The sequence below is a fragment of the Plasmodium knowlesi genome, assembly GCF_000006355.2.
Source record: "Plasmodium knowlesi strain H genome assembly, chromosome: 7".
Classification (NCBI taxonomy): Eukaryota; Apicomplexa; class Aconoidasida; order Haemosporida; family Plasmodiidae; genus Plasmodium; species Plasmodium knowlesi.
In genome coordinates this window covers 2,294-18,241 of record NC_011908.2, presented here as the reverse complement: position 1 = coordinate 18,241, position 15,948 = coordinate 2,294, and the positions used below count along the sequence as shown (strand labels likewise).

Here is a 15,948-nt window from a genome sequence, read left to right as displayed (position 1 = left end):
CTTTTCTGAAGGTACGGGAATCTTACAAATGTATGGACACATATATTTTATATGACTCGCAACATACATGATATTATCAAGGCAACTATATATATATATATTTAATGCCCAGCGCGATAATTATTTCACTAATTGGGAACACGCAAAAAAATATAGGACCGAGAAAACACGCGGTGTCATAAAATCTATTATGGTTAACCATGAGTCAAGGGTTTTCTTTTCACAAAAATAAAATAAATGTATGCATATATAGGACATAGTTTTGATAAAAATTATGCATGTGTCCGTGTCCGTGTACGTGTGATTGTACATATCACCGAAGCTAGTCGTTGTCACTGAAACAAACTTCAATGACTTCTTCCTTATCGTGCACAATATAGTCTTTGTTACCCTCAAATGCTTCATGATCGTCGTGTTCACAATGTTCCTCTTCTTCATCAGAATTATGGTTACGGTTTAATAGGACAACTCCGGAAATGACAGACAAACCAATAATAATGGATCCTGCAAAACGAGTTCTTCCATGTGCACCTTTTCCTTTTGAATGATCACCACTATATGAATGGTCGTGATGTGTGTGTTCAGTTTCATCTGCTAACATCTGTGTCTCATACGTTGCGTCCTTAGCAGGTGAATGTATTAACTTAGATAATACTTCTTCTAATTTGTTTATCATGTTTTCAGCATAATTCTTTAGTTCGGTTATTTTAGAAATATGGCTATTTAGTTCATTAACGATTTTTACGGAATCGTTTACATATTGTTTTGCATTTTCCTTTGCCTTTGTATTATTATTGCGTAGGGAGCTGAATAAATCGTCTATTCCTTTTTTTATGATATTTATTCTTTCTAAAGCATTAGTAAATTTCGATAAATACGTTTTCACATCATCTTTGTAATTTGTAACATTTTGAATTGCCAATGTTATTTTTTCCCTATTCTCCTCATCTCCTAAGCTTTCTTTTTCATTATTCATTTGTTTATACATTTTCGTTACAAATTCTTCCACGTTATATGACGTTTCTATTTCCCCAAAGAGCAATTTAATTTCATTAAACTTGCCCTGAATTTGTAAAAATTTTTCCTTTTCCGGTAAATTTTGACTGAAGCGTTTTTTCAATTCTCCGATTTTTTCCAGTACTTGGGAAACGTAATTTTCTGTATAGTTATTTTTACACAATTCATTATTTTCGTTCACTTTTTTCATTAATTCTATGTACAGCTCATCAGATTTCCGGATTTCTTCCTTCATATTCTCTATGTCTTTAATTACCTGATTTGGTATATTCCCTTTTAATTTTTTAAAATTTTCCTCTTCTTCATATTCTTTTAGTGAATTTTTCAAGCTCTCTTTTCTTTTTATTAAATGTGCAATATGTTCCTTGTCCTCTTCCACATGATTATGTTTTTGGCGATTCGTTTGTTCTAGCTGTTTCAATTCCTCTATACTTGCTTTAATATTATTACTTAATTCATCAAACTTATTTATGGATACTAAGGTAAATGTGCTATCCGTATCTTCTAAATTTTTAAGTTTTATATTTATTATGTCTTTAAGCAAATCTACGCTACTCTTGTTATTTTGAATTTCTGATTTTTGTGTCTCTAGTACTTTGTTAAATATTTTACCAATATCCGTATATTTACTAGCACTTGATTTCATTTCTTGTGATTTTATAAAAATGGATGTTTTGTAAATTTCGTTCATTTCGTTCTTTTTATTATCTAATGTATTGTAAAGCTTTTCTATTTCTTGTGCGCTGTTATTTAACGTAGTAAATAATTCAGTTCCTTCCTTAACTACTATGAAGGCATTTTTTATATTGTTCATGATGCTTTTCGATTGTTCGACTGTTGCAAATAATTCTTCCGAAATTTTATTTGCTTTTTCAAAATTAGTCGAATCGTAATCAGGAATTACTTTATTGCTAAAATGTTCATTTAATGTTACGATGTCTTTCATGATGGTATTGTAATTATTTTTAATAAAAGTTAAATATTGATTAACATCTTTCTGCATATTATGGATTATTTCTTCGTCAGCATTTATTTTGCTTTGAACACTACTTTTGAAGGATGTGTAATTAGCTATTTCACATTCTTTTCCCTTACTTATTAATTTGTCCAAGGATTCATTTAGAGTTGCAATATTTTGTTCTATGTTATTCATTTTATTATGTACTCGTTCCATGTCTCCTTTCGTAGCATGTAGATATGTAGTATGAATTTCCTTTGCTTTTAAAGCTTCCACTGCCTGTTCAACACTTCTTAAAGATGTTTGTAAAGTCACAAAATCCTTTTTTATTATATTATTTAATTGAAAATCCATATTTGCTTTTCCCTTTTCTTCTTTAAAGGAATCACGTATCTTTTTTACATTTATTTTTTCTATGTTTTCTATAAAACGTTTATCATAACTTTTTTCCTCACATGACAGTTGGTCTAATTCAGCAATTTTGTTAGAAATGTCCATTAGTTTATTGGATATAGTACTTTCCTTACTCTTTGCAATTTTTACATTATTTTTTAATTCATCTATGGACTTAGTTTTATGATGTACTTCGTTTATTGTGCTGATGAACTGTTTGTTTAGCCTTTGCTGTGCTTCTATGTCGTTTGCACATTTGTTTATATCCAAAGCAAGATGAAAAGCTTCTTCTATACTTTTCTGGACATGTAATTCGTTTTCATTTTTTGAAATATTCTCTATTTCTAGAATATCTTTATTATCCGATTGAAATGTTAATTTTACTGTTTCGTTTCCATGTAACTCGATGGAAGTTAATTCTGGAATTATTTTAATATTTATAAATCTTGCAGAGGTAGTTATATATTCTAACATTTCTTTAGCCGTGTTTTTATATGTAGAATGCATATGTGTCTGTAATTGTGCATTTTTCTCTTCTGCCTGTTGTATTTTTTCTGATATATCACGTTCCTCATCGGTATTTTTAATACCTTCAACTATCTGTTTAATGAATTCATGTCCTTTATAAATTCTTAATTTTTCTTCGTTAATCGATGTGCTTATTTTTTTTAAATTTTCCTTTATGTGATGTATAAATCTCATGGATTCCGTTATTTTCATATCTTCTATATATTTTATTGCTTCTTTTTCACTATGTATTAATTTGGCTTTTTCTTGTTGAGATTCTTTTCGGAGTTGATTCGCAAATGTATAATGTGCGTTTTCCTCTAATAACGCTTTATTTAAATTTTCATGAATTTTTTTCAGGGATTCTTCAAATTTGTCATATATTTCTTTCATTTTCTGTTGGTGCACATGTATATTTTTATTAAAGTCATATTCCTTTAACTCTAGACCATGGGACAAGGAAGAAAAGTAATTCATGGTTGAATTTATGGATTCTTTTTTTAAATCCATATTTGCCTTTTTACTTTGGCTTACTTCATCCATCCTTTGCAAAAGTCCAATTTCGTAATTTCTTCTCGATGCATTCAATTCCTTTTCTATACTAATAACATTGGAACTTATTTCGTTCAGTTTATTCATTTCTGCGATGATTACATTTTTACATTCATTTATTTGAGTTACGTACTCCATATATTTAGATTCGTCTATTTTTACCATGTCTAATGTTTTAGTATTTTTATTTTGTAAGGGTTCTGTTAAAGAATTCATGGTGTCTATGGCTTTCTGATATACTGTATCTCCTTTTTCTTTTATATGAACAATTTGGGATAAATTATATTTGACACTTTCTAGGTTCGTCTGTATAAGTACTTTTGCTTTGGTGGCCATTTCATTATTATAGAGCTCCTCCTTTAATACTTTGTCCTCTTCGACGATGACGACGTCATCATCATCATCATTATCGTGGTTGTTGTTGTCAATATTTGGTTTTTTTTTTAATTTGTTCAATTTTCCTTGCAAATCCGTTACTTTTTCTTGCATTTCAGAATATCTCTTTTTAATTTCATCTATAATTTCTTTACCTTTGTTGAATTTTTTCTGTGACTTTGTTTCTATTCCTAAAATCTCAGCTTCCTCGAAAGTATTATTGATCATTTGTTCATGTTTCATGAATAACTGTACATAGTTCTTTGCTTCTTTCTCCAGATTTTCTACCTCTTTAAAATATTGTTCCGATTTTCTTATATTTTCGTCCACCTTATTCATGTCCACATTATTAGAATTATTGTCCTTGTTGTCCTTATCCGTTTTCAAAAGGGCAATTTTCTCTTTTCCCCTATTAGAATTAATGACTTGAGTCTTACATTTATCCTTATATTCTTTAATTTTGTCTACATAAGACTCCAATTCATTTTTGTTTTTATTCACAATTTCACGTTTTATTGTTTCAATATTTTTTACATGGTCATTTATTTGTTCATCATCTAAAGTTATATTCATTTTGTCTTTATATTCCTTTGCCTTATCTATCTTAGCGGTTACTTGATCTAATAATTCCTTTGCTTTTTTATGTTCCTTTACAGCCTCTTCCCTAAATTTTAATGCATGTTCTGTACTATTTTCTATTTCGGTAGCGATAGCCTTAGAATTATTTAAAAGGAGTAAATCTCTCATACTATTCATTTGTTCTCTTATTTCTCCTATAGAATTATATTCTGCTTTTACTTTTTGAAGATTACTATTAATACTTGTCTTGATATGTTCTATTTCGTTTATATCATTACATCTATCAGCCTGTTCCTTATCCTCTGTGGCTTTGTTAGAAAATTCATTTATTTGATGGATACTTTGTGTAGCCTTCGTGTAATATTCTTCATATGAAAAATTATTCATATTCTTTTGTTGGTAGACATCTTCTGTTCCTTTTTGAATTTCATCAATTTTCTTTTTAGATGATTCGATATCTGCCATAATCAATTTAGCTTTCTCGTTTTCTTCCTGGATTATATGAAAAAAGTGATGAATAAAAATTCTGGTGTGTTCCATTTCGATTTGTTTTACATGGTTTAATATGTTGCGTAAGCTTTCTTCTGTTTCTTTGTCTAATAAGTTGACTGAGCTTTCTTCTGTTCCTTGGTTTAATATGTTGCTTCCTTCCTGCATTTTGTTATAAATTTCTTCCATATTTTTATAAATTTCTTCCATATTTTTATAAATTTCTTCCATCCTTTTACTTCTGTCTTTGAATTCGGTGCTTTGCTCCTCTTTTTCCTTGTGGAACATTTCCATATACGAATCACATTTTTCTTTCATTGTGTTCATTTTTTTTATTTCATTGTCTATATTTTGCACTGTATCTTTCACATGTGTTTCAAAAGCACTTATTTTGCTTTGAACCGTAACATTTCTGTCCTTTCTCACAGCTTCATCAAAATGAAAAGCGTTTATTTTTGTTTTCGTGTTATTTAGAGAATTTAGATTCAACTCTATTTTTTCCTTTATCTCGGTCCTTTTCTTTTCTATGAGTTTATCAATCAATGTTATAATTTGGCTATGTTGATTTTTTACCAATGCATCTATTTTTTTTTCTAATGCTTGATAATTGGCGTTGAATTTGTTTATAACTAGTTCTGTGTTTTGGCACAGAGTTTTATATTTTTCGAGTTTTTCCTTATTGGTTCCAAGCCGCCTATCGACAGGGCTGTCATTCACATTGGTTCTATGCGTATCGGTGCTATCCATATCAGTGCTATCCACAGCGATCCCATTCATATGACGCTTTTCATTTTCACAGGAATTCTTCAAATCTTTTTCCTGTGCTTCTAATTCTTCTATGGACGCTTCAGGTATTTCCTTTTCTACACTACTCTTTAATTCCTTCAACATGTCCACAAGGGATGATTTTTCCTTTTCCTCTATGATCCTGTAATTACTTAATTCCTCATTATGGATATCTATTTTTTTTATTAAATTATTCTTGTTTTCTTTTATTTTTAAAATCGATTTTGCATTTTTGTTTGAGTTATTTATGAGAATATTTAAAAACTTAAGTGTGTCTATTTCCTTTTTCATATTCTCTATTTCGTCTATGGCATTATTAACGGATTCTTTGTAATGCCTTAATTCCTGTTCCAAATCTTCCAAATGTAATTGTTCAATTTTCGTGTTCAAACTTTCTAACCATGTTTCTATTTCCTGAAATGTCCCATTATTCTCTGTATCTAACTTTTGCATTGCGTTCTTATAAGATTCTATTTGGTCTTTAGCCTTTGTTATATTTACTCGAAATACACCTATATCATGTGTTATTAAGGTACTTTCCTTATTAACAACATCATTTTTATGTTGTATATATTCTTCATAAATATCCTTTCCTTCAGGAATATTTTCTTCCTTTTCGATTAAAGTAGTGAAAAATTTGTTCTTCCTTTCCTTTATCGTATTTATGTAATAAGTGTTCATTTTTTCAGCATTTTGTTTGTAGTTCTCGAGATTTTTTTTTAATTGTTTATTTTCCTCCGTTAAATTGTTGAATACGCTTAACATATCATTTTTAATTTTTTGCGTATGTTCCTTTATAATTTTATCCTTTAGCTGTAAAAGACTATTTATCACTTCATTCAAATCATTTAAAATTTGGGGTATATGATCACATTTCCTATTTACCAGTTCTTCATGCTTTTTTTTCGTTTGTTCATATAATTCTCTAATTCCTTTTGCAGTATGTTGATCTTTTTCTAAAGCTTGAAATTTTCTATTAGATTCTGCTAATTCATCTACAAAAGTTTGTAAATTTTCCTTATAAAATGAATTAATGATGGATTCCGTTTTGTTTTGCAAATCAATTTTCTCGATGGTAAATTTCTGCTCGATATCAGGGTATTCTTTTATCAACGTGTCCATACTTTGTATATATTTTTCTATTTTGTCCTTATAGGAAATGATTTCCTTTATATTATCCAACACCATTGAAAAATATTTCAAATGTTTTTTTATGTCCTCTTTTATATAATGACGTCCTTTTTCCATTTCAATTAATTCTTTAATTATACGCACATCTTCATGAACACCTATAGATGTTTCTTCAAAATTGCTTTTTATACCTTTAATCCTATTTGAAAATTGTTCTATTTCTTTGTTATTTTCTTTTAATTTCTTCTCATCTAATTTTATATCCTTTATAACACTTAGGAGCATCTTACAATTTTCTAAAGGAGTCATGTTTTCCTTATTTTTTATATTTCTTTTGTTTTCTAATTGTTCACGTGTTTTTAAATTTAATACGAATTTTCCATTTATTCTTTTAGCTAACTCTCTTGTATTTTTAAAATATTCATTTAATTTAGCAAATTTTTCATCTAAATTTTTTTTTGCCTCTTTTATTTCTGGATTGGAATAAAGAATATGTTCTTTTATTTCTTCGGAACTAAAAGTGTGTAATGATTCTAAGGATTTTGAAATTTCATCAGGGCTAGACAAAATATAATTAATAGTGGAAATAACATATGTAGAGGATATATGAGTACTTATTGTATTGTTCAATCCGTCCTTGAATTTTCTAAATGTTTGATGAAGTTTCTCTATTTTGATGTTAGACGCATTTTCCAATTTATTCAAAACGTCAACACTAACTTTAAAAGTGGAATAACGAAGAGCCAAGGAGAAAAGTGAATTTTGAAGTACCGTTCTGTGGAAAGAACTCCAAGGATCTTGTCTAGAAAGTTCATATATATCTTTTATGGCTTTATTTATTTTTCTTAAATGAATTTCCATATCATTTATAATATAGTTAATTTCTTCTAATATAAATTGAGCCGTTTCAAGGGCAAGACTTGTATGTAAGTGTCCTTTTATTTCCTTCATTATATCTTGGCCAAATATATATATTTCCTTAATTTTCTTTAGAAATGACGTAATATCTCTAATGTTATAATTTGTAACATCCATTCGTCGTAACGCAATCATATTGTAATATGTACCTGTTGGACAGTAGTTAGTCCAGCTGCAATCCATATGATCTATAGTACCATAGATTCGTGAGTGAGATTTTTTAATTTCCTCTTTATGTTTGTTATAATTTCTTTTCATGCATTCATGTAAAATACTAAGTTTGTCTTTATAATTTTGCTTCTTAGCACCGTATTCACTTTCTGGAATTTCATATCTTTCGGGATTTTCCAGATGATTTATTAACACGCTCAATTCAGAAGTCTGATTGGAGCATTCCTTCATACTCCGAGATAATATATCCTCAATGCGTTTAATTTCATCATTATGAATAGTTAGAACTTTCTTATTCAATAGTTCATTACGTTCTGCGTAATGTTTCATTTCTCTAAAAGAGTATATTTCAGGATTATATGGACGGAATAAAGAAATTATATTATCATCATTATTCATGACACAAACATAATCCAAATTATTCACTTGTGTCACTATTCCATGGGATCGTCCTTTAGCTTTTTGTATGAATGTATTCGAAGGGGTATTAATCTTTTTCTGTATATATTTTTTTTCCTTATCTTCTGTATTAACTGTATATATTTTTTTGTCCTGGTCCAAATATGAATAACGTGATGGTTTTCTTGCAATTTTATACTTTTTCAAGGATATGAAGGAGGAATTATTCTCTTCATCGTAATTAAGTTTTTTCTGATTATTTTTGCTATTTTCATTAGGGTAGTCATTACTGTTATCACTGTTATTATTATTGTGTTCATCGGAATTAAGTTTTTTCTGATTATTTTTGCTATCTACATTAAGGTAGTCATTACTGTTATCACTGTTATTATTATTTTGTTCATGTTCCCTTGCTTCACGGATTTGCTCTAATTGGTCACTTCTTAAGGAAGTGACATGTATTGGAGATAGCCTCAAATCCCTTTTTGGCCTATGATGTTGACTTCTATTATTGTCCTTACATGATCCTTGAAAGGAGGAATAAAAGGGGGTGGGGTGGGGGAAGTGGGTATTTAAAATTTTGGGTAAAATTAAGACACATATATGTGTGTGTATACGATGGAGGGGTGCATATATACATACATATACATATATAGATATATATATGTGCAAATTTTGTGAAAACACAGAAGTGCTCATGCGATTCTTCACGTTCATCCGTTCGATGTTCTAGCTAAATGAACAAAATATTACGTGTTATTTAATTTTACCTGAATGAATAAACAGGAGATGGCAGAAAAACAGGAAAAATGGGTTCCTTCCCATATTCGAAAATAAGTACAATTATACTTTTTTTTTTTTTTTTTTTTTTTGTAAATAGTTCAAAATGTTTGTACAAGTGGCTTATTAACAGATTTGGTAGAACCCTTATATAAGAAAAATTTTATCATGAAGGGGTTCTTTTGACCATGCTTTTAAAGAGCACAATACGATTAATCTGTCTATATGTAGTACGAATATTGCTATTTATGCATATAATATATAGCAGTTAAACTTCTGTTGACAAATGTACGGATTGTATGTGAAAAATTATATATATTGCTATATTATAGAAACCGAATGGAAAATTCAACATGTGTCACCATGTACAATAATAGAACTACAGAAATTTTAAATTCATTCAAAATCATGAACTTGTATAATTCAATATTTAGTATATAATTAATATGAAGGAAAAGGAACATGTGGAAAACATATTTTGTTCGACACGACTTCAATTAAGTTCTTAATACCAACTATGATTTTGTTGGGTGTGTAAATAAGGTAAAATAATAAGTAAAATAGGTATGAAAAAGGAAAAGAAAGGGTTTAAGGAGAAGGAATAAAAAGGAAAGGGAAAGAATAGAAAGAGAAGGAGGGGAAGGAAGAAAAGGAAAGGAAGAAAAGAAAACGAACAAATAATCAAAAATGAAAAAAAGGAAAAAAAAAAAAATATAGGGTGTAAAAAAGAAAGGAACAGAACAATTTTATATTTATACTTTCATAAAATAGGGAGAACAAACTATAATTTGCCTTATCATAGGATTTAGGAATGAGCATTACCTCTGCAATAATATCTCATAAATTACAGAAAAGAAAAAAAAAAAAAGAAAAAAAAAAACACACAAGGTATAAACTTTTTTTTTTTTTTCTCCATTACTTTTAAATGGTTAGAACATAAATATTTAAATCCCAAATGTTTGTTCCTTTTATGATTTTCTTTGTGTGTATGAAGCACAAAGTACATCTAAATGTGAACACACACATTTGAAAAAATTTATTTAAAATGATAATCACGACTTTGCTTCTATTCCGAGTTAATTCATGAACGCATTAGAACAATTCTACAAATGATTCTATCTGTTAATCACCTGATGATTGGAAAGAGAACGTTAGCATTAATTTAATATTAGTGTGAATATTAATGAGTTTCATCGTAATGGGCCTAAAACACCACTTTACTCATGGGTTCACCCTAGAGGTGAAAATTTTTTCTTGTTCACGAAGAAATTACATTTAGCAAGGATAGCTAATTATAAATTCTCACATATTACTCGGAGAGAAAAGGATTTCACAACTTATTTGTTAGAGCAGCACTTATTTATTAGAACATTTATAATGTCACAAAGAAAGAGAAGAATTAATCTGTTTGACATTATTTTTTTCCTCGGAGCCGCGGATAATGTAATATCTCAATAAAATGTGACACTATTCTTTGCTCTAATAAAATTTATTTAAGAAAATTTTCCATTTACCGAATTTTTATTTTTCCGCTTTCTTTTTTTTTTAATGAATATTTGCTCTTAAATATTATATATATATATAACTTTGTTCTTGTGAAATTTAGAAAATGGTTAATTCAATAGCTGGAAGAGGTTCTCTATTAATAAAATTGTTAAGCAACTTTATTATACACATAGTTCTACTTATTAAAAGTGCAATTTTAATTTGTTTTCGCACACATTTTTGTTTTTTTTTTTTTTTTTTTTTGTTATAAATATATAACTCAGTTTCGTCATTTTTAGTGCTTAATTTTACAAGGAAATTTTTTTCTATTTATTGAAATGTTGTTGTTATTTATAGGTAGTAACTTGGCAATTTAATCATAATTTTTTTACAGTGTGTATAAAGAAATTTAAACCTCGTATGTTTATCGATGAAACCATTTCCCCCCTAATTTTTATAGGAAAATTTTTTTTAAAGGATTGTATATAGCACAGGTAATATGATGGAATATATCATTTTTTTAACATTTGCCCTCTTTTTTTTGTTATATATATAGAATTTACTTTAACTTTTTTTTTTTTTTCCTTTCCTTTGTGTTCCTTTTCTTTTTTTTCCACAAAAAAAAAAAAAAAAAAAAAAATAGTTGTGAAAGGAAAAAAAATAATCTGCCCTAATATAAAAATTGTCCAAAAGAAAAAAAGAAATGTGCCCCTAATAATAAATTTGTCCAAAAAAAAATATATATATCGTGATTTAATAATAAATTTGTCACAAAGAAAAAAATTGCTGTCAAAGAAAAAAAAAAAAAAAAGGTATTATAGACAATAGAACACTGAAAGAAAAGAAATTCTTTGACCATATGAATTTATTCAATTAAAAACATTCGCGCAAAAACAAAATTGCTCACGAAACAAAAAAAAAAAAAAAAAAAAAAAAAAGGAATAAAATTTAAAGGCTTTGCATAGAAGGTAAAAAAAATATATAAAGACATTTCCTTTCAATTTTTCCATTACATATTCGTATTTTCCCATACTATATAATATGCTCACACAAGGTAGGGGTTCATTCTCGAAAGCGTTGCGATATACATCAATATAAAAAGCCTATTACGTAAGCATGGTGGCATTCCAATATTCGCCTGAATGAGTGCTTATAATGTACACCTTCCTAATTTTTACAAATAATAACCACACAGATGCTATTCCCCCGTTTTCATATTTTTCCATGGGGCTACATAATTGGCAATTCCAAAATGTGTCTTTTACACATTGTTTACTAATTCAAGAGCACACCTGAGTGTATTCCAACGTGTGAATAGCTATTGGATATTAAAATAAAATTTAAATTCATTTAAATTAATTTAAATCAATTTAATTATAGAGATCATTAAAGTTTACGCTTATTAGCAATAAAACTACTTAAAATTATATATTGACAAGGAAATTTTTTCGAAAAAGCAAAGGACGACGAGAATGGAAACGAAAACAATGAAAACAAATGCAACTACATATAATACACAGGGAGAAAATAATTTATTCAATGTAGTTAGCACTGTGTGTGCGCTATTTAACTGAAAAAAAATGTTTTTAAATTGTTACACATATATTTGCGACTAAAAGGAAAATGATGTTTTGCGCAAATATATATATGTTATATAAATATTGTCACTAAAAAAAAAGGAGAATGATAAGGTAATATAGGACACGTGTACTTATTAATAACGCATATATAATATTAATAAGAAGAAATCAAATTATTATTATGTGGCTATATATTCTTTTTACAAAATAATGCAAAATAGCAAATGTGAAAAATTATAAAAAAATAAAAAATAAATAATAAATAAATGTTAAATATATCATAACCTATCATACTAATATTTTTACGCAAACAGCAGAAGTTAGGATATACATTTTGCACGTTATTTATTTATCCATTCCAGATAGAAATTTCCTATACCACCTTCTCGTTCTTCTTTGCCTGGACATCGTAAATTCATTATATTTTCTCTTCAATTTTTTTATAAACTTTTTTCTATATCTATGAAACCATTCCATCTTGCTTCTTTCATCTAGGTATAAAAATAGAATATAAATAAGGACTAGAATTCCAACAGCTATCAATGATGGGAACATTATTTGCAATATACCGTATAATGTACCGTATGAAGCAGCTGCAGCAGCACCCTCCAATGCCGAATTAGCAACGACAGATACGGTACCAGCTACTGCATTTTTTGTGCATTCTGCAACAGACAATAAGGCACCTAATAACGAGCCACCCTCAAGAAAAGTGCTCAATGCTGAATTCGTTGTCTCAAGCGCACACATTCCAAATTCAACTACAACTTCAGGCGCTCCCTCTACAACCAAATCAGCAGTTCTTTTGAGACCTACAGCGGCAGAGTCTAAAAAAACATCTATGGGCGCTACATGGATATATCCTATTGTAAATCCTATTATAGCTCCTATAGCAAGGGTTGGCACTATTCCATAAATAGCCAATTTTCGTAAAAGTCGAATTCTTCTTTTTCTTTTACTTGGTTTCTTTAAAGGATTCGCAAGAATACTTTCAAAAATAGCCTCTTGTGTTTGTGGACATAAAGGATCTTGCACATTCACATCAATTACACGGGACCCAGGTAATTCTTCTAATACTTCCAGCTCCTTCTTTGGGACAATATTTTTCATGATTGCTTTAATCATCCATTTTTTTTTCTTTATTACTGGTTTCCCTTTTTTCTCTTTTTTCTGTAAATGAACATCTACAATGAACTTTTTCCTGCTTGCAACTTTTTCTTTTTCTATTCTTTCATCTTCATTTTTAGAAGCAAGGATGTCGTCCATGAGTTCACCTTTTTTAGTTTTCTCACACATATGCGTGCTTATAGTAGTGGTTTTTTTTTCTTTTTTTATATTCGTTATTATTTCATCACTTTTCCTTTTTTCACTCATATGTATTTCTATAGTCCATTGTTTTTTTTTTGTGATTTGTTCTATTTTGTTTTTGTCCCCTTTATCTGCCACATCTTTTTTTGGTAGTGGGTCTTTTAAAGGTATGTTTACATGTACCTTTTCTGCTACATCCTTTTTTGGTAATGGATCTTTTGGGGGAATGTTTACATGTACCTTTTCTGCCACATCCTTTTTTGGTAATGGATCTTTTGAAGGGACGTTTAGATGTACCTTTTCTGCTACATCCTTTTCTGGTAATTGGTCTTTTGGTGTGATTTCCAATTTTATGGGGATTTTTTTTATTAACTCATTTTTTTGTAATATTTCCCTTCTGTCTATAGATGGATTATCATCTATGGGGTCGTTATATTGGGGCAGAAAAATAGTATTGTCCCTTTTCAATATACTTGTCCGTACCAAATCAGCTTGACTCAGAAATTTTTTTTTTAAAAGTTCATTTTTTCTTATCAAATCCGCTTTTTGCGACACATTTTTTCTATAGATGGAATCTTTCTTTATGTTCCTGCGCGAACGATCTTCCGCCAGAGATAAATTTTCTCTCCTTTTCAAATTGGCCCTTCTAACAAAAGGATCTCCGTTGAACGATTCTGTTCTGGGAAATTCGTTACGGTTTTTGAAGGAATGCACATTTTGCAATAAGTGGTGGTCCGGGTACCGCTCATCCACATGGATTGTCGAATCAAAACGTTCTGAAAAATAATACGCATCTATTTCACGAGGAACCCCGCGAACCTTGTGATCATCATGATCATCTGTTTTCTCTGATTTTACATTATTATTGGTGTTAGAAATATTATATAATATATCCACAAGCAACACTTTTAATTCATGTAATTGAGATTCGGTTATAGGTTTGTCATTTAACAAAACTCCTTTTAATTCTTTTAATTTTGATTCTTCCATTAATTTTTTCGATATTATAAATCTTCCAAATATATTTAATAGAGGCAAATACGCTAATCTATTACTAAACTTATTTTTATTCAATATCTTTAAAATGTATTCAGTGTTTAATTCATTTCCTAGTAAAATGTCTTCTAATTCCTTTAACATTAATTCTCTTATAGATGGATTGCTTAGAAAATTTTCCTTCAACACTTTCCAAACATTCCTTTTTTTTTTTGTTTTTCCTATTAGTTCACTATCTGATAAGACTTTTTTCACTTCATTTAATTTGGATTCTGTTATTAATTTTTTATCTAACAGAGCTTGTTCTAAGTTTTTTAACTTGGTTTCAATTACTTGTGGTCTTATTAATAATGTTTCTTTTAGTTCATTTAATATGGAAGGTATTGGATTTTCTCCTCCCTCTGATGTGTCCACAGGGGGTGCTGCTGTTGATGTTGACCGTTGTGCTGCGTGTTTTTGTGATTGTTTTTTTCGTTGTTGTAGCAGCTGTGGTGGTTGTTGTAGCAGCTGTAGTGGTGATCGTACTGCTTGTTTTGGAGGTGTTGACGATGATGATGCTGACCGTTGTTGTGGTTGTTCTGGTTGTTGTGGTGGTTTATTTTCCTGGACGTTATTTGTTCTGACATCTTCTTCTATACTGTTCCCACTGTACGAGTATATATTCCGTAATTTGGTAGCGTTGTCCAATTCATTCGACACAACTCTGTTAACATCTCCATTAGGGGCCAGCGTACCTTTTACAGAATTTTGCTCACAAATGTATTTTGGGTCGGCATACCTCTGATTACCGTATTGCAAAACACCGTTCTGTTGTTCAACTTCTGTGGAATACGGTAGGTTTTTATTCTGCGAAGGAGACGATATACGTTCCTTCCAAGTTTGTCCACATTTGTTTGTCAAAACATCTTGATTTATTCTATGGTCGGAACATACAGAGGAAGAGGTACTCTACAGAAAAAAGGTAGGAAATAGTAAACAGTTTTTATAGTATATAGGCAAATATACCCATTTTAGGCATGAACGAAATGATACCTATATATATAGAAAGTGCACAGACAGAATATATACATATATATGTATGTATGTACAATCTTCTATATACGCCTCCCCCTCCCCCTCATTTTTATTCTTACCTCATAAAGATTTAGTACTACACATAATAATAGTGTACATAGGAAAAACTTGGAAAAAAGCAAATGGGACATATTTGCCCCTCTCTTATTATTATTTTTTTTTTAGTATATGTGCGATTTTTTCACGTACTCATCCCTTTTATAAGTATCTATCGCTGTTGTTTTGAACTAATGTAGTAACATATTTAATAAGTACTGTGTTAAATAGTATTTCGACACTCCCCCATGTTTCATAGACTTCATATTTATGGAATATTCAAAAGTTTCCTTTGAAAAAGGTCCATATTTTCAACGGCGTAAATATTATTCTGCAGAACCGCCCTCTCCCCCTATTTTCCTTTTTTTTTTTCACGTGTACAATGCATATATATATGTAGAACAGGTGTGAAAA

At 29.4% G+C, this 15,948-nt stretch overlaps 2 protein-coding genes across 2 annotated transcripts; both read right to left on the bottom strand.

Moving 5' to 3' along the window:
- Window positions 1–322: 322 nt before the first annotated feature.
- On the bottom strand, window positions 323–9,100 carry PKNH_0700200 (normocyte binding protein; the record flags this gene model as incomplete). Its single annotated transcript, XM_039113914.1, has 2 exons — window positions 323–8,802; window positions 9,046–9,100. The coding sequence occupies 2 exons, from the start codon at window positions 9,098–9,100 to the stop codon at window positions 323–325; spliced, it is 8,535 nt and encodes a 2,844-aa protein (XP_038969555.1).
- A 3,365-nt stretch (window positions 9,101–12,465) lies between these two features.
- On the bottom strand, window positions 12,466–15,629 carry PKNH_0700100 (Plasmodium exported protein, unknown function; the record flags this gene model as incomplete). The annotated part of the gene is made up of 2 exons (XM_039113913.1): window positions 12,466–15,372; window positions 15,558–15,629. The coding sequence occupies 2 exons, from the start codon at window positions 15,627–15,629 to the stop codon at window positions 12,466–12,468; spliced, it is 2,979 nt and encodes a 992-aa protein (XP_038969554.1).
- Between the last annotated feature and the right edge of the window lie 319 nt (window positions 15,630–15,948).